Source organism: Lachancea thermotolerans, assembly GCF_000142805.1.
Source record: "Lachancea thermotolerans CBS 6340 chromosome G complete sequence".
NCBI lineage: Eukaryota > Fungi > Ascomycota > Saccharomycetes > Saccharomycetales > Saccharomycetaceae > Lachancea > Lachancea thermotolerans.
This window is the reverse complement of record NC_013083.1, coordinates 838,919-855,928: the sequence shown is the minus strand read 5'-3', so window position 1 is coordinate 855,928 and position 17,010 is coordinate 838,919. Positions and strand designations below refer to the sequence as shown.

Below are 17,010 nucleotides of genomic sequence, written 5' to 3'. Positions count from 1 at the left end.
CTCACGCGGGCTATGGGCGGACAAGCTGTTTCTACCGCTTAACCCGTTATGCGGGGTCTAGAACTTCGGTTCCATGCTGGCAGACGTTGCGATTCAGACCTAAACCTTGCATATAGGAGCCTATTGTTGCAGACATTCCCCAGAGGGCACGCGGGGATCAGCATAGGGGAGCGACCTCGCTGCGCCCGCCCCTGTTCGAGACAATAAGCAGCAGAATGGGCTCGTGCTCCCGGGGCCTGCAGCGCGGTATAAAAGCGGCAGGTTCGTGGGATGCGCAGAAGGTCGATCAGGAGAGGTAAGCATCCAACCATAAGCTTGTCCCGCCCGCTCAGTCAGCTAGGGTAATCACAGGACCGCCGGTTGTAACGCAGGTAAAAAGCGCAGACTCAAGCTGCCGCGCGATTACTCGTACGCAAATCTTTCATCCGAGGGTTCGATCTGAACCCATTCCACTCGCCCGAACGCCCGTCCCCCATGTACCCGGTGCACGCGCTCGATTCGCACACCGTCGAACTGTCGACCAACCCCGTGGACGACTACCAGCGCACGTGGCTCGCCGTACGAGGTGACCGTGACCGTGACCTCGGCGCGGACTTCCACGTGACCCGTGCCAAGTATCGCACATGCGCCGTGCAGCGCTTCCACGACGTGCTACAGCGCGAGGCGCCTGGGCCGCCGGCTGGCGCCGCGGCCGCAGAGACGCCCGCGGGCGGCCTGCCGCCCAAGCGGTCCTCGCTGGACTGCTCGGAGTATCTGTTTCCCGACGTTCTGGTGCTTGCGCAGGCGCAAGCGCAGTCCGACGGGGCGCGCGCGGCCGCGAGCGCCCCACAATCTCCCAGTTCAGGCGAGGGCGCGTCCAACGTGCTGGCACCACCAGCGCAGGCGCTCGCAAGCTCAGAAGACCTCAACTCGCTGACCAAAAACCAGCAGTTCCGCCTGCGCAAGATCCAGTACTCGGACCAGCGCGTTTTCCGCGCCATCAACCCCAACAACTGCGTCCTGTGGGACCATCAGACCGGCTACGTTTTCTTCACGGGCATCTGGCGGCTGTACCAGGACGTGATGCACGCGCTGGTCTCGCTCGGCCGCCCGGACCCTCGTCCAGAAGTGGGGCAGGCTCCCCAGCCCATCGATCGCAAGGCGCACTGCCAGCTGGAGCTGGACTACGCGGTCTCCAAGTCGCTGTACGAGCGCGCCGTCGACGCAGACTCGCCCGAACACTTTTCCCGTCGCAACGTGCCGCCAAAGCGTGCATACCGCCACTCGGTCTCAGCGCCATCAACCTCTGCTGGGGGCGCTTCGAACGCCACTTCTGCCGGTAATACCACAGCCTCGGCGTTGCATTATTCTGATATTCATTGGTACGCCCTCGACAACGAATTGAGGGAGTCGCTATGCAGTATTTACCGCTCAGCACATCACGTGCAGGACGACTTTGAGTTCCATGATCTCTTGAAGCGCATTCGCGGCGGCTATATCAAGATTCAGGGTACCTGGCTTCCTTTTGAAGTCGCAAGGGCACTTTGTATGCGCTTCTGCTACCCCATCCGTTATATGCTGGTGCCCATCTTCGGTCCGAGCTTCCCCAACGAATGCGCCGACTGGTACGCCAGGCATGTAGCGCTGTATCCTCCCAAGGTGCGCAATAGTGCTGCTACGCAACCCCAGCCCCGTCCAATGGCCAGCGCAGTATCGCCTCGGTCTTCATCTATGGCGATACCTAGCCTCTCAAAGAAACCTCGCCGTGGCAGTACAACTACTTCTAGTCTTGCGACTTTCAAGCGAGCAAAAGTTGACGTGGAGCTGCTTGACGCCTCGCAAAACCTTTTGGAGCTCTCTCGAAAGCTGAATTCGCGGGGCCAGCGCGTTGGCTTTTCACCTTTTCCACAGGTCCAGGTACCTCCGTTTAGAACTCGCGCTTCTTCTTGGGCCCCGGACACATCAAACCAGAACTTAGCATTTCGCGGACAAATGCTCCCCCCTATCAGTTCTCTTCTCGAAACGCTGGAACCTCCTGTATACCGCCATTTCCCGCCAGGGCATGCGGTGTTGAGTTCAGACCCCCTTTTGTCTCCAAGAAGTGCAGATACCCACTATTCCAGCCCTCCTCTTTCTCCCGGTTTTAACCAAGGGTTCCAGAAAAACCAAGTCATGGGTGCAGTACCAAATCAAGATCCACATTTTGTGGCAGTTCCATCTAATTCTTACTTGGCGGAGCCACGACTCAGCTTCAGCCCATCCACCAACACCCCTGCTCCCCCAATACCTCTCAACGGTGTCGCACACTTTTACAACTCCAACGGTCACAAATATTCGTATCCTGACGGCATGCAGGTCATGTTCCACCCTCAGAATCCTCCACCGGCTACTCCCCAGCAGCCAACAAGACGTGCTCATATGAGCAACTATCAAGTCGGCGTCTAGGACTTTTTATGAACGTTCTTTGTTTCCTATCATAACCCTCTTTTTTACTGGGCATGGAAACTGTTTTTCGCGTGTATAGCAGTAGGTATTCATAGCCGCTAAAGACATTTACTTGTTTGTTTGTTATTGAGAATAGCAGTAAAGAGAATGAATCACCGAGAGAAATATGTTGTGAACAATATACAGTAACTCTCAGCTCATCATCTTTTAATCCGAATTAGTGGCGAAGTACAGGCGCTTACGGTACTATGTGTTTTTAAATTTCGCCGTATGCAACACAAGGGACAATTTCTTTCATTGGATGGGTACTTGATTTAAAGAAGATTTGTGTAATTGAGAAAGGCGCAAAGGAACGCCCGCTTTGACCCACGAGTCTGCTATCAAAAACGCGCCGCTTTCATATTGTTAAATGTCAAGCATGATTGTTTGTGGTATTCACAAGGTCAAGACTATGAAAGCTCGGCTATGCCCAAATCAATTGTGGCCTTCATTGCCGGTTTTCTTATAGTTAATTCTGACATGGCAACTTTTTTGCCTCTCTTGGTATCTAATAAATCTATAAGAGCACAAATCGAACGTAACTTCATCCATATATCTTAAGTTTAACTGTCTTGTGAGGGAATAGAAGCCATAAATTTTTCAAAAATAGCGTTCAGCAATTCATCTTACAGTAATCGGTAGGTTCCTCTAATGTGGCATACAAACAATTTAGAAGGTGAAGCTTTTTTCCAAGTAGACCATTGAATACCTTGAGAAATATATTTTTATGTAAAATACACGAAGGTTAAAACCTAGATTGATAGCCATATCCTGCCCGCATAGCAGTATACTAAAGCCAAAAGTGAGCCATTAGTGCGATGATTTTCCTTCACACAAATACTCTTTAGTAGAATTATTCCCCGAGTGCGACATTCATGCAACATCGCGGGAACTTTGTTCTTTCGTGCATAGTGAAATGTATAATTCTGTATTCTGGCGACTACAACTCGGATAAACAGTATCGAAGCGCATTGGGAATACAAGCAGGCATTAGCTTCTATCATGGATTTCCTTGATTACCAAACTTTTGCGCTTGATGAAGCTAATGCTAAAGACTACGATCTTCCAGAACCAGCGTCCAGACTGCCAATAAAGTCTCAGCAGTCATCGAAAGACCTTGACAAGGACTTTTCGATGCCTCGTCTCGCGAACGCAGAGCTTGATGCTGAAGGCACTGAAAACCTACAAGATAAAATGCAGAAATATGCATCGCTATCGTTATCAGCCCTGTCATTAAAGAGACTGCCACCTCAATCCTCGATGGAGAACCCGGTAGTCTCTCAAGGAACATCTCTAGGAGAGAAAACCCTGGAACAATTGGTACAAAATGGGGAGAAGACCATTGACAATACAGATGCACTACTCTCTAAGAGACTCTCAAGGATATTGGACGCGCATCACCGGAATACTCTACAATGCGACACGCAGCTAAGAAGGTCTTTCAAAGTTCTTGAAGACAATCAGGATCGCTTGCATTTTAACAGCAAGACATTGGTGCGTCCTGATTTTGTGGGCTCGCTTGCGCGAAACTCTTTGAGAAGCAATCTCGAAAGCGAACTACTGAAGTCACATCTTATGATTCTCGACGACATCCAGCCTATAGTGAGGCGCATAAAGAGGCTCTCCGAACCGGTCCAAAACATACACCAAATGGGGGACGCTCTCTTAAAACAAGGCGAAATGGCCCATGATGAAACGAAAACTTACATGGACACTGTTTACATTCTACAAAACGCTCTTCTCAAGCATCGACTTAAAAAACGAATCTTAGTTATGCTCCGTGATAAACTCACTCTCAATCAGGTCGAAGAAGATGCATTGATAAACTCCAATGTTGGACCCGAATTCTTTGAAGTGATGAAAAAGCTCATGAGATTAAAAGAAACTGCAACATACCTCTTGGCGCTTCCCAATCCGAAAGCAGGCACTGTTTTAATGGAACAAACCAATGCAAAAATAGAAAAGGCCAACAAGCGCATTTTCAACTACTTAGTTGACTTCTTGTATGATCTTCAAAGCGCATCAAAGACTTTTGGCGAACGCGCTTTCTCTTCTAATGATAAGCCTTTAATAACATTTCAACAAGGAATGCTTTATCTCTCCAATGACTTGCCAATTTTTAACGAGTTTATCAAACGAGTCGTAAAGGCCAGATCTCAGATAGTTCTGGATGACTTCCTCTCCCAGTTTGATGTCAGCTCCGCCAAAGCGTCAAGGCCGATTATTATCTCAGCCCACGACCCAGTTCGCTACCTTGGTGATGTTCTTGCGCATGTACACTCACTCATAGTAGATGAAGCGGACTTCATGGACTCGATGTTCAAATTTCAGAACTGGAATATTCAAGATACTCCAACATCAATACTACAAGAAAACCGAGAATTCTTGAATGGCTTAAGTATTTCACTTCTAAATGAAACATTCGGTCCAGTGGAGAATTCTATTAGGATTCGATTGGAACAGATCATAAGATTTGAAGATGATCCTATAATAAATTTCGAAATCTATGAGCTTTTAGCCCTTTACCAAATGATGTTCATCAAGTACGGATTACGTCCCGATTCTAACTTAATACTGCAGTTGATTAATCTTAGAAACACCTCGAGCTCTAAAATTTTAACCGGTCTGACAAAAATTCTCGATGACGCCAACATCACACAAAATTTGGAGAAAGAACTTCTACCCGCTGAATGGCTTGTTAAATACTTGGCCAAACTCTGCGAACTTTTGACTAAATTCGAAAAAAGCGGATCTGTCAAAGATTCCGAAACCCTAATTGACTCAAACTTCCTTAAAGAAGCGCTTGCGTGTTTGATAACTGAAAAGCTTCCTGAATATCATAAATCTAAGTTCCCGCAAGCGAGAAAGGAAAAAGAAGTGAAAAAGCATTTGCTTTTATCCGAGATTAATTGCATAGACCTGATTAAAACTAGGATGTTACCATACCGTGAAACAATCTTTTCCAAGGGCGACAGGCATTTAGTTTATGAAAATATTGATTCTCATCTCCAAGCCTCTACCAAATCTTTGATCGGCCTTGAAACAAAATCACTTCTAGAAAAGCTGGGGCTGGATCTCTACAGCAACCTTTTCAACATGATTTTTCCCGTGGAGTCAGTTCAAGATGAATTGGATTACGATATGTATCTTCCAGTTCTTGAGAACCCTATAATGCAAAGGGACACAATAAGATCCAATGTTCATATTAAGCTCAATGACTTTCTACCTATCTTGCTCAGTGACATTCAAGACAACCTGTTATTCCACATTGTTTCTCCAAAAATTGCGGACCATATTTCCACTGAATGTCTCTCCTGTCTTTCAAAATTCTACAAAGTCTTTAGACAAGTTCTTTTGAAGCTTTACCCCGAAAACCATGAAGACATTGACACTATTCTAAACTTTTCAGAAGAGGAATTTGATACTCTAATAGGTCTAAATTAAATACTTGTAACTTGGCATCCTACTTTATATTTTGACGTTCTCGTGGGATGGTTCTTTGCCACGTCCATAACCATTAACTTCGTAGTAGTCCATCGGGTAGTAAGCTTCACTGAACATCCGGTCCTGCTCTAAAAGCACATTAGCTTCGTATGGCGTCAAAAGAGGCTTGTTGAAAGCATAACCCCAATCAATTGATAAACGGGGACATGCGACTTGCACAAATACATCGATGTCATCGAACATTGCGAGTTTCTGAGGAAAAATTTCACTCAAAATGATTTTACAGACAGTCTTTCCGGCGTCCTTCAGTTTCTTCTCCAAATTGTTAACCGTTCCCATGCTTCCCTGGCGCCCAAGCGCTCCCAAAATAAGCCCAAAAGTTTTCCCTTTCTTTGCGACGTTAAGAGCTTCAGTCCTGACTTGGACGAGCTGTTTTTGGTTGTATTTTTCAATGGTGAATTTTCTGCTGTATGGGTCGTAGCGAAATGCTGGTATTTCAGGATTGTGGATCATTGCACTTTCCAGATGAAACCTACCGTCTCCGATGTATACCATTGCATCAATTTGTTCTTTATCTAAACGTTGAGAGGTGCAACCAAGAACCTCACCTTTGGAAAGTGGCTTTATTTGCGGAGGAATGATGTAAATCACTTTTTCAGAGTCAAGTAGTTTATCCTTGATGCTATGTATTGTGGGGTTGAATTGAATGGTTCCAAAGGCTGCAATTCTAGCACCGCTTGGAAAATTCTTCTGCAGGGTTCTTATGAGATGGGATTCGTCCATATTAATAGTCACAAAAACGTAAAGCACCTTGATTTGAGTCAAGTCGATTGGAACCAAGCAAGAGTGCGCATAATGGACAATGAAATCGCAGTCCAGCGAACGGGCAGTGAAATCGTCTATACAGCACGCACCATAGGAAACGTCACCCATCACGATAGTCTCACAGCCACAGAACTGCTCAAGAATATCGCTTATAACAAGGGAGTAAATCAATAAACCCTCTGGCATCTGTAATGCTACTCTCTTCGCTTCATGCTTTCTGATATTCCAAATTGTTTTATGTATTTCGAAGTTGTAGTTAGAAGGGAGGAGCTTTATAGCTTCATTAAGTGCCTCATCATTTAAGATTTCATCTGGAATCTGGTTGATTGCTCTCCTTACGTTTGTACGTGCGCGCGGCTTCTGCACAACTTCATTTCCTTTTTCGCTCTTCACAACAGTAGCTCTTGACCCAGCTTGTGCACCGACAAATCTCCTTCTTGGCCCCTTCGTAGTTGCAGTCGATGTGTGCATCTTACGGGCTTGCTAAATCCAAACAGGTGAAGTTGCTGTGTTAGTGTTTCTTGTTCTCTTGAGAGAAAGAGTAACTCATCGCATCGAATTTTTTCAAGCTCATCGCATAGTTGAAATTTAATGGTAAATGCGAGAGACTGTAATTATTGAATAGAATCGACAGTTTAGATAGGTGGTCGCCATGTTGACACCACAGTTCAGCATCACCCAAGATGAAGAATTTTTATTCATTTGCATCAACATTGCTGCGATACGATTTAGCGCTGCTAGTTTAGAAATGGTAGTCGATGAAAACCTTTTCATATTCCACCTTTCTCCATACTATTTGAGACTAAGATTCGCCCAAAACCTGGTTGATGACGAGAGGTCTAACGCCGAATTTAGGTCACAAGATGAAACTATTCGCATCAAAATACCAAAGGCTACGAAAGGAGAGTTTTTTGATGATTTGGACTTGCCAACTAAACTTCTAGCAAGGAAGGGAGACATTTTGGGCGCAGATGCGGTTAAGGGGCCTCCAAAGAACAGCGCAGGGCCTTTGATTCAAGAAATTGATGCACCCGGGGAGAATACAAACTCTGAACAGCAAGGAGAGGACTTTAGTTGGGAGATTAGCCAGACACCGGCGTCGCCCTCTGATGCTACTAAATTATTGACATCCAAATATGGCTTTGACAATAATTACAGCTCTGTAATTGGGGTATCAATAGCTAACGGAAATGACATTAATGAGCTAGACGATCCTGAAAAGAGTAGTGGTGAAGACCGCGTTCAAGAAAGGTTACGCAAAGAGAATCTGAAATTTGATCCTGAATATTATGTTTCAGAATACATGACTGCTAAGTACGGCAATGAAGACGATATACAAATCAACGGGATAAAGTCACTAATAAAGTTTACCCCTCCGTTAGTCAAAAAGTTCTTGAAATGGTATAAGCAAGCGGACGACAAGGAGGCGGTCATGAGCGTGGAATTCACAGAAGCTGAACAACAACAAATGCAAAAAAATCTTCCAAAGAAAAACTACCTTGTAGACGATGTCAAGAAACTTTATATTACCATGCTCTCTCTACTTTTCGCTTACGCGTTCGAACAAGTTGAAAACGAGGGTGTTCACAATACGGAGTCTGCTTGGACAATTGGAAAGTTGGCTCCTCAGCTCTCCTTCCTTGACCAACAAGTTATTCCTGAGAGCGATACAAGTGATTTCTCGATAATCAAGGCGGTAATATTAACCGGCGTTAGACGGAGTTTAAGCTATCCGCTTCACAGGAACTTCGATCTGTCTATCAAAGTATGGAACTATGTTTATTATACCCTACGTGGTGGGAAAAGACTCGTAATCCAGGCCCTTCTGGATTTACATGAAGTTTTCCGTTTTCATGACGTGTACTATGTGTACAATACAGTCCTTATTAGCGACTTGTGTGCTTGGTTCATCACTGCGGGAAACGAAAACGTTATCAGGAGCCTTGCAATAGAATTGAAGAAAGAACTCGATCAAGTTACAAAGAGGGACATTGATTTTGACTGTGTCTGCGGGATTGATGAATCGTCTGGCGAAGTCTCTTGGGAGAACATGAATATTGAAGAGATGGAAATTTTATCGGAGCAGGAGTACTTGCAACAAAGTGGGAGACCCACCTGATTAAATTGTCCTTGGGTATTACACTTGTTAACTTTGTCAACTATTCAGTAAATTATTTGCGAAATTTGGGCCTTTCGTAACTTGTGGTAGCGGAGTAGTTTCTCTGCTACTCTGCTCACTGCAAGTCTTCTGGTCGTCGAACTCGTTTTCTTCCTCGTTCAGGCTATTGCCGTTGTGCGAAAGCAGAGGAGGCTCTTTAGAGATTGACGGGAGCCGAACCTGGTTCGCCATGTTTAGATCTATAACCCCAAAGTTAGGTGTTGTGCTTGCGGATTTTGTTTTCCGATGCTTTCTTACAGAGCCGTTTCTCCTCATGACCGAATGCGAGGTAGGATCGTAACTTTGCCACGATCCAAAGCTGATCACCGAAGTCATTGGTTCTTGGGGTTTTCTAGTGCCGTATGACGCGGACATGTCTGGTTGAAGGAGACTAGCAGGTCTTGCTACAGGAAGCGATAAATTTCTTCTGTGAGTGCGAAACTGCAATGGAGAGCGTTGCTGAGGAAGAGGTTTGGGGAGCTCATTGGTATCTTCTTCCTTCAATTGGTTATTTTCGGCCAGGGAGGCCACTGCAGCTGCACCAATCCTCGCCGGCGAGTTCGTTCTGCGATGCATGCTCACGGAGCTGCTGCTTGGTGGAAATTTGTAGTTGAGTGGCGCAGACTCACCAGACCTAGGCGATATGGTAACCTTCGGCAGCTTCTCCTCGGCTCTTTCTGACGGTCCACGCCCCGTATCGGTCCCTTGCGATACGCCCTGAAAAAGCTGCGTGACCATATGTCCTGGGACATTAGCGGCCATAGCTGTTTTTAGTAATTCTATTGACCGATTGACGCATTCGAGCTTGTAGAACTGCTGTTTTGTCTTCTCCTGTTGTGTTTTGAACTCTAAGGCCTGTGTCAAGGACGCGTCGGAAAAAGGCCATTCCGAGCACTCGTTGCCAAAAAGAGAAGACATCACATTGTTCGTTGCTCTTTCTCTGCCCCTCGGATTACTCATAGCTCAAGCACAAAGTGATGTTAGCCCGTGAATCCCGTGTTTCAACGGATCGATTTGCACATCGCCTCGAGCGCACTTTTTAGATAATTTAGATTCTTGAACAGTGGTGTCACTTCAGACGAATTGGATCCGTATTTACCGATCTATAAACATCAGCTAGCGGTTAATTTACATCCATGCCAGTCTACAGCTCCTTGTAGCCATCCGCGTCAATTCGATTCTAGAGTCCTTGTGAACGATAACAACTTAGACTGTCTCTTCTTCAAAAACAGTTTCAATAGGCTTTTCAACAAATGAAGCGTGTCCCAAAACCGATACGGCAGAGGCACCAATTAGCCACATCAGCGTTGAAAATGGCGAAGCAACGAACCCTAGAGGAACTGCAATGCACGTTAGAGCCGTGTAGAGCTGTGACACTTTCAAAACACCGAAAGGAAGCACTAGGTCTTGACCATTGAGCTTGTTAATACCGTAAAGACCGAAAAACACAAAGACTATGACGAAGAGAAGCAGAAGATTGGTCAAAAGTGTGTAGATGCTGAGTGCACCCACAATCAGGGCATAGTTGGTAGAGAAGTACCTCAGGTTGTAGGAAACGCGCGATTGCAAGTCGCCGAAGTTTTGAGGCTTGGATACCTTCTTGAAGTTGAGGAATTCCTGGACGGGACGGAGAGTCGCGAGCTTGCTTTGCAGTGACTGCAGTTCCAACTTGACATTTTCAATTGAGAAGTTGTCCGCGTAGCGAGTAAGGCCCTGCGTTTGTTGTGTTAGTTAGTTGTTTTGGCTGATGCGCTGAAACCATTTGGAGCGTATCGCAGAAAGGTCGCAAGTGCCACCCCATTCATCTTTGTAGGCGCTCAGAAAATTGTTTTAACTTACTGATAGCTGAGATAACTGGTTCATTTTTGTCGTGCTTTGTTTCGTGGCTGTTTTCGGTGTTTACGTAGGAAGATCATCTTAACATTGTGTTTTTTATTATGGTGCATACACTAAAAAAAGATATCATCAAATACTGCACTGTGCCAGAAACGAACAAAATGAGTTGACAGCAGGGGAAGTTTGATGGCAAAGTCTAAGAGGGAAACCCCCAATATAACGCAAGTGAGCTTCATCCGATAGGCTTTCAGGAGTGGTGCTTTGAATGGAAATTTGTCGGCTTAGCTTTTGTAAGGAACTACTCGTTATGTTTTTTTGAAGTATTTTGCATGCCGTTCTTTGCCAGAAAATCTTCTTCGATATTTGCGAAGCCAGACGAGTTTGAGACATCACAATTTTACCGGGTAGTCCTAAAGCACTTTTAGGTGAGGTTTCTTGGGTTTGCCGAAGGTGCTAACATAAAAGACTTGTCAGTTTGACTGGGATACTGTGTATTCAGGCTTCTGAACTTTATTTTATCAGCAAACCTCAGCTCATTTGGCAAAATCTGGGACGTCCTCTGTAAATTGATGTCTAATCGTAAAATAGTATTCTGAGAACATATCCAAGTAACTTGCAACTGATTATTATGGTAGCCAAAAATGACTAGCGGAGCATGTATAGCTTTAGCGCCAGGCCAGCTGAATTACTTCGGGCTGCATTGTTTAGGAGTTCCAAATGCCAAGAAAATTGGGTCTGGGTGCAAGAGTTTCCGTTTTAGCCAAAAACTGCATAAATAAAAACTGCTATTAAGTGTGAAGGTCGTGCCTTTACGCCACTCTGTGGCTTTCAAGAAGTGCTGACGCAACTGAACAGAGGTGCACATGGCTCCACAAAAGTTGCATGTTAGTGGGCTGGAAGCCTTATATATCTTTGTTTTCTATGTCTGATTAAGCTTTCTTTTCTGAGCAGAAGCTTGGCAAACTGTTTACGACTGGAAGATAAGCAAACTTGAAATGCAGCTCATGAATTTATTTACGGCTTTTTTACCGCCAAAAAAGGCCCTCGAAATATATCTATAATTTCAAGTCTGCAAAACACGCTTCACCAAAAACTGCGGGTATCAAGCCCTACCAAAAGTTCAAAGATCCATTATTAATTTTGTTTGAATTGGCAGAGACATCAATACAGCTCAAAAGAGCCTTCTGATGTCAAAACCGTGGCGCAACTGTATCTTTAAAATAAAACAACATGTTTTTCCACCTATTCATGAGAGCGGTGATTTCGCCAGTCTTATAGGGTTTATTGTCTTCTCCACGGAATATTCACGGTTCATGAGTCGAAGAGGCTCTGCATTAGCCTTTGTACTAGCCGCTGAATCTTTAAATACTATTTCGCACGATAATGTGCGCATACAAATAGCAGACCCTGGTTCTCTTACTTGTAATTGCAAGTGTTTGTACATCATTTATCAAAAGAATCCTGAAAAAAAGCCATCTCAAAAGCGAGCTTCGAACGTAATCTCCCTCGACAGTTCAAGGTATTTGTAAAAGCCCTCGTCATAAGCCGCCCCCGACTATGAAAAGGTCAACGGGTTTCAAGATGTCTTGCGATACCTTAGCCACTGCAAAGCTTCAAAATTCTCGGTCGCCGAGCAATAGCGAAAAAACTTGAATCGCTCAAGATAAAAAAAATAGTCATATAGACTCTGGGAGCCATGAATGCATGATTTCATTTCCTTGGCGGGCCTAAATTTGGCTCATAATGAACTTTGGGTACCAACGTGGAGAAGTCATACATAGCATGCAGAGAATAAAATTGCCATGAGTTACAGGCACGTGATTGATCTGTATGTCAGGATAAAACGCCGAGCTATTACCGATTTTGAGACTAAATTGACGGCACCCACGCGATCGATAGCGTACTGCGATATGTTTCTGCTTTCCACTACTAGCCGAAACCTGTGGTTCGGCTTTGAGTGGAATGCAAACGACTGTGTTTGTGAGATGGTAAAGCAACCGCTTGAAAACCATCGTTCTCAGGTTTTATTTAGCAATTTATATGTCGCAGTCTGCAAGCAGTTTGGACCTCTGAAATAATGAACTGCGTTAGCACGATTTTTCATGGCTCATGAAATCTAGGCGCTACGTCCTAAGTGTGTTTGGAGTCCGAAAATATCTGTCTCACAACTCTCGGAGGTATCGGGATCATATTCGGGTCCATACAACGTCTTGAATTTTAGCTTTGGTTGTGTTTGGACTTCCAATGGATTCTCGTATGTATTCAAAACTATACGCACTGCGCAATAAAGACATATTGATCGTTTCTAGGATGGACGGTAGTTAACTGATCTTACGAAAAGGTCAGTAGTTTGTGCTAAAAACTACTGCAGAGCAATTTGTCAGACAACACAATAGCCGTTTTTCCAAACTGTCCAACACTGCGAGCGTCTTATGCAAAGGCGCAAATAAAAGGTGTCTGTCACGAGTAATTACCGCCCACAGAAGCAATTAGCGTTAGCGCATTTGGAGGCTAAGAAGGATGAAGCACCGCTAAATATAACTATTTTCGCTGCAGTATTTGAAATCTGGCTAAATACAAATTGCGCAGCACAGAGAGCCGCTGCAATAGCCGGGCCCTCGGGCATATGTGGCCCTTGAGCCATGACAGTTGGGAGTGCTTTCTGAGTCCCAGTGTTTTACTTCTGTACAAGTGCACCGTAGTTTTAACGGAGAAGCTTTCAAAGCTTTAAATTACTGCATATACGCTTCCGAAAGTGGTATTATTCACCGTTGCCATAATTTCATAGAAAGTTGCGCATAAAGTGTCCGCGACAGGACTTCAGTGGGTTAAACAGTTCAGTTTTTGAATACAGCTTACATTAATACGCCCGAGTTTCCGAAGTTAATAGAGGGCATAGCATCACTGGAAACCGCGCGTCGTTGTGCCATGCCTTGGCGCATGGTCGTTTTCGAGACAATTTTGGAGCAGCTGCGCAGACCCATGCATTGGTTATGAGTGTAGAGACACAAGACAGTCGCAATACCCTTCGCCAGCGCCATTCCAGCCGATGGATTCCTCGGTCGATAACAGTTCACTGGTTTTTTCGTTTTTCGTGATCGACTATCGCACCATCTTTTCAGGTGTCAAAAAGTATTGAAAGATGCAAAATCTTGCGCTGAGTACTACTAATGCCTTCAGCGTTCCAACCGTCCCTCGCGTATCTGTAGTCTCAGGCCTTGTAAATAGCTGCCCACTTTTGAGAAGCTGCGATGGCTCTTGTACAATATGTTCCCAGAAGCACGCTGTGGCTCTGTCCGATGTTCCTCATCGGCTGTGACCTCATCGCAAATGTGTACGGAAGGGACAGCGGAAGAGCCAGCGTCCGCCGGAATTCCAAGCGAGCACGGGCGCGCCGTGAGAAAACTAATGACGGCCGTCGCTCGCAAGCAAGCAAGAGTGACGGTATCCTGCATAAGCTTAGCGAGTTCAGTGGCAGCTCATGACGAGCAAACAGCTTGGAGGCTCGCGATTCACGAATTACGCACATTTTTGGTATTTGATGTTTAGTGCGCCGCGTGGGGATAAGGTTCGCGGTATTTTAGCTCATTCTAGTTGATGTAATTTCTTCTAATGATATGGCGCTTTATTAAAGCATGAAGACCCTAGGGCTTTCGAATAGTGTACATTCGTGCCCCGCCGCCAGACAGCCTCATATAGATTACCTTATATCCATTGAAGGATACGAGATCCCGCGTCGCGTGCCAGTCGGATCACTGAGCTTCGTCCACCGCTTGCAAGGAGAGTCCAAAATTCCCACCTGGCGCAGTGTCTCGTTGTTAGCCCCACTTCTTTCACCATCAATAGCAGCATCAACATCGCAAAGCACAATACGAGGGCCGCCGCAACTGATATCTCTGCCCCATAAATAACCCTATGGCCACTTCTGTGCTTGGGGTCCGGTTTTAGTTCCTTCGGGGAGCACTTCCACCATTTTCTGTATCCCTTAAACGCGTTGTTTGTTTTCATGCTACCCTTGCTGCTTCCCCGCTTTAAAAGTCCATGAAAAGCCCTGTGACGTATAAACCCACTTTTTTGGACGGATTCCCTGCCCATTGAGCTCTGGTTCGCAGGCTTTGAGCTGTTGTAGGCTATTCAACATCACCGTAGCAGAGCTTTCCATTGGATAGTTCTTTGCATATTTTGAGCATCAATAAAAAATTTCAAGGAGTTTAATACTGAACCTTAACAACTCTTGATCAACAAGCGGAATGTCTAATCGCAACACGATGAATTCTGGCATCTCAGATCTCACAACACAACAACAACAGGAGCTGCAACGAATTCCCTCCAATTTTGCGCCACAAGGAGTGGAGGGCGGTGCAAAGAGCATGACCTCGCACGACCACAGAACATACATGCAACGGACAGACAACGGGCAACTTACAGCGTCCCATACGCCATATCCTGTGGAGAACGGATCATCCGTGGACGGCGCTCGAGACTCAGCTCAATACGGGCCCGCAAGTCCCGAAATACCGACAGGTATGTTTCAACACCAAAAGAGCCATGCTGCGTCCCTGGCCAGTGGCTCGACGTCCGAGACGGGCAGGCCGCGAGTTTCACAGCAGTGGGTTCATTCTGCAACCAAGCAGTTGGACCCCAGATCACCTGTTGTAATATTACTCCCAACCTCTGCAAACCCCACCGAGGTGCTCGCGCAACGCTTCGCGGCCTGGAGGTCCGTGATACGTTCTATCCTTGTCTACTTAACTGAGACTGTGTCCATACAGGATGAAATCGTGAGGCAGCAGCTCCGACTCTCACATGCAGTGAACTTCCCTTTTTTTTCAACTGAGAACCAGCATCAACCGTCAACTGTTGAAGAAAAGGCCATTCAAAAATACTTTTTGCCTCTTGGAAATGGCTCTATACAGGATTTGCCTAGCATTCTTTCCCAGTACCATTCGCAAATGGCTAACGGGGCACTTAAAATGTCGAAGGAATTAGCAAATGATGTTATTCCAAGGCTTGAAGACCTAAGGGGGGATCTTTTGATTAAAATCAAGGAAATCAAGAGTCTTCAATCGGATTTCAAAAACGCGTGCGCAAAGGAATTACAGCAAACAAGACACGGCCTCAAGCATTTTAATGAAGCTGTAGAAGCAGCTCGTTATGGCGCTCCCAAACATGATCCTCACCTTGTCAAGATGTCCCTCGAAAAGCAAATTAGGAGACAGCTGAATGAAGAGAACTTGTTGCATGAAGCCTTTGATAACCTTCAGGGGTCTGGAAGGGAGTTGGAGAAGGTCGTTGTGATGGAAATTCAGAATGCATTGTCAATCTACGCCCGACTCCTCGGCCAGAACGCCCAGGTTGTATTTGACGCCCTGATTTCCAAGCTTGACGTTGGATTCCTCAACAAGGAACCCGTTTTCGAATGGGATAATTTTATCTCTAAAGACCCTAATTTCATCGAGCCTAACCTGCCTTCTAGACACGCGAGGGACATTGTTTACAAATATCAAGATGATCCATTGACATTCGAAGTCAAGTCAGGCTTTTTGGAGAGGAGGTCTAAGTTCCTTAAATCATACTCAAAGGGCTTTTACCTACTAACACCAAGTTTTTTGCATGAATTCAAGACACCTGATAGAAAAAGAGATCTTATTCCCGTGATGTCTTTATCTCTTAACGACTGCACGGTTGCTGAGCACTCTAAAAAGGGTTCTTCAGAGCATAAATTCATCCTGCATGCCAAGCAGAACGGAATCATTCATAGAGGCCATAACTGGGTTTTTCGAGCGGAGTCTTACGAATCAATGATGATGTGGTTCGAAGACCTGAAGAAGCTCACTTCAACCTCCAATCCTATGGAGAAGGCCAAATTTGTTACTACAAGACTCAGCCTCGATGCGAACAGAAAGCATCACCAAAGGAACCCTTCGATAAAAGCTTCTGGTGGGAAAACATCGCAACGCATGTCAACCCCTGTGCAAGGAGGCCGCCCAACCAGTTACGGAACTCCTAACCTGGACAATCAAACCAACACAAACACTTCTATATCAATTCCAGACACTGAAATCAACGGTCATCCCATGAACATAAACCAGCCACGAGTATCTCAGGATAGTGGGGAGGGTGCATACAACGGTAATATTTATATTGAAACGATCAGGGATAATGATCACTATCGTGAGAACAAACTAAATTCGCCAAGGTCTCAATAGGCCTTTGTCAAGTCAGACTCGTTGTTAAGCTCGAAGAGCCCTGTAACATTACACTTTTCAAATTCTTTTATCATT

At 45.4% G+C, this 17,010-nt stretch overlaps 8 protein-coding genes across 8 annotated transcripts; 4 read left to right on the top strand and 4 right to left on the bottom strand.

Moving 5' to 3' along the window:
• Positions 1–474: 474 nt before the first annotated feature.
• On the top strand, positions 475–2,424 carry XBP1 (Xbp1p; the record flags this gene model as incomplete). The annotated part of the gene is made up of 1 exon (XM_002555426.1): positions 475–2,424. The coding sequence occupies one exon, from the start codon at positions 475–477 to the stop codon at positions 2,422–2,424; it is 1,950 nt and encodes a 649-aa protein (XP_002555472.1).
• A 1,041-nt stretch (positions 2,425–3,465) lies between these two features.
• COG6 (Golgi transport complex subunit COG6) lies at positions 3,466–5,907 on the top strand (the record flags this gene model as incomplete). Its single annotated transcript, XM_002555425.1, has 1 exon — positions 3,466–5,907. One exon carries the CDS (start codon positions 3,466–3,468, stop codon positions 5,905–5,907), a length of 2,442 nt encoding a protein of 813 aa, XP_002555471.1.
• A 24-nt stretch (positions 5,908–5,931) lies between these two features.
• On the bottom strand, positions 5,932–7,203 carry DPH1 (2-(3-amino-3-carboxypropyl)histidine synthase; the record flags this gene model as incomplete). Its single annotated transcript, XM_002555424.1, has 1 exon — positions 5,932–7,203. One exon carries the CDS (start codon positions 7,201–7,203, stop codon positions 5,932–5,934), a length of 1,272 nt encoding a protein of 423 aa, XP_002555470.1.
• A 181-nt stretch (positions 7,204–7,384) lies between these two features.
• SHQ1 (Hsp90 cochaperone SHQ1) lies at positions 7,385–8,851 on the top strand (the record flags this gene model as incomplete). The annotated part of the gene is made up of 1 exon (XM_002555423.1): positions 7,385–8,851. The coding sequence occupies one exon, from the start codon at positions 7,385–7,387 to the stop codon at positions 8,849–8,851; it is 1,467 nt and encodes a 488-aa protein (XP_002555469.1).
• Positions 8,852–8,887: 36 nt separating this feature from the next.
• On the bottom strand, positions 8,888–9,850 carry BOP3 (Bop3p; the record flags this gene model as incomplete). Its single annotated transcript, XM_002555422.1, has 1 exon — positions 8,888–9,850. The coding sequence occupies one exon, from the start codon at positions 9,848–9,850 to the stop codon at positions 8,888–8,890; it is 963 nt and encodes a 320-aa protein (XP_002555468.1).
• Positions 9,851–10,096: 246 nt separating this feature from the next.
• YIP3 (Yip3p) lies at positions 10,097–10,753 on the bottom strand (the record flags this gene model as incomplete). Its single annotated transcript, XM_002555421.1, has 2 exons — positions 10,097–10,603; positions 10,730–10,753. The coding sequence occupies 2 exons, from the start codon at positions 10,751–10,753 to the stop codon at positions 10,097–10,099; spliced, it is 531 nt and encodes a 176-aa protein (XP_002555467.1).
• Positions 10,754–14,431: 3,678 nt separating this feature from the next.
• Positions 14,432–14,821, bottom strand: KLTH0G09966g (KLTH0G09966p; the record flags this gene model as incomplete). The annotated part of the gene is made up of 1 exon (XM_002555420.1): positions 14,432–14,821. One exon carries the CDS (start codon positions 14,819–14,821, stop codon positions 14,432–14,434), a length of 390 nt encoding a protein of 129 aa, XP_002555466.1.
• A 155-nt stretch (positions 14,822–14,976) lies between these two features.
• SLM1 (phosphatidylinositol 4,5-bisphosphate-binding protein) lies at positions 14,977–16,935 on the top strand (the record flags this gene model as incomplete). The annotated part of the gene is made up of 1 exon (XM_002555419.1): positions 14,977–16,935. The coding sequence occupies one exon, from the start codon at positions 14,977–14,979 to the stop codon at positions 16,933–16,935; it is 1,959 nt and encodes a 652-aa protein (XP_002555465.1).
• Between the last annotated feature and the right edge of the window lie 75 nt (positions 16,936–17,010).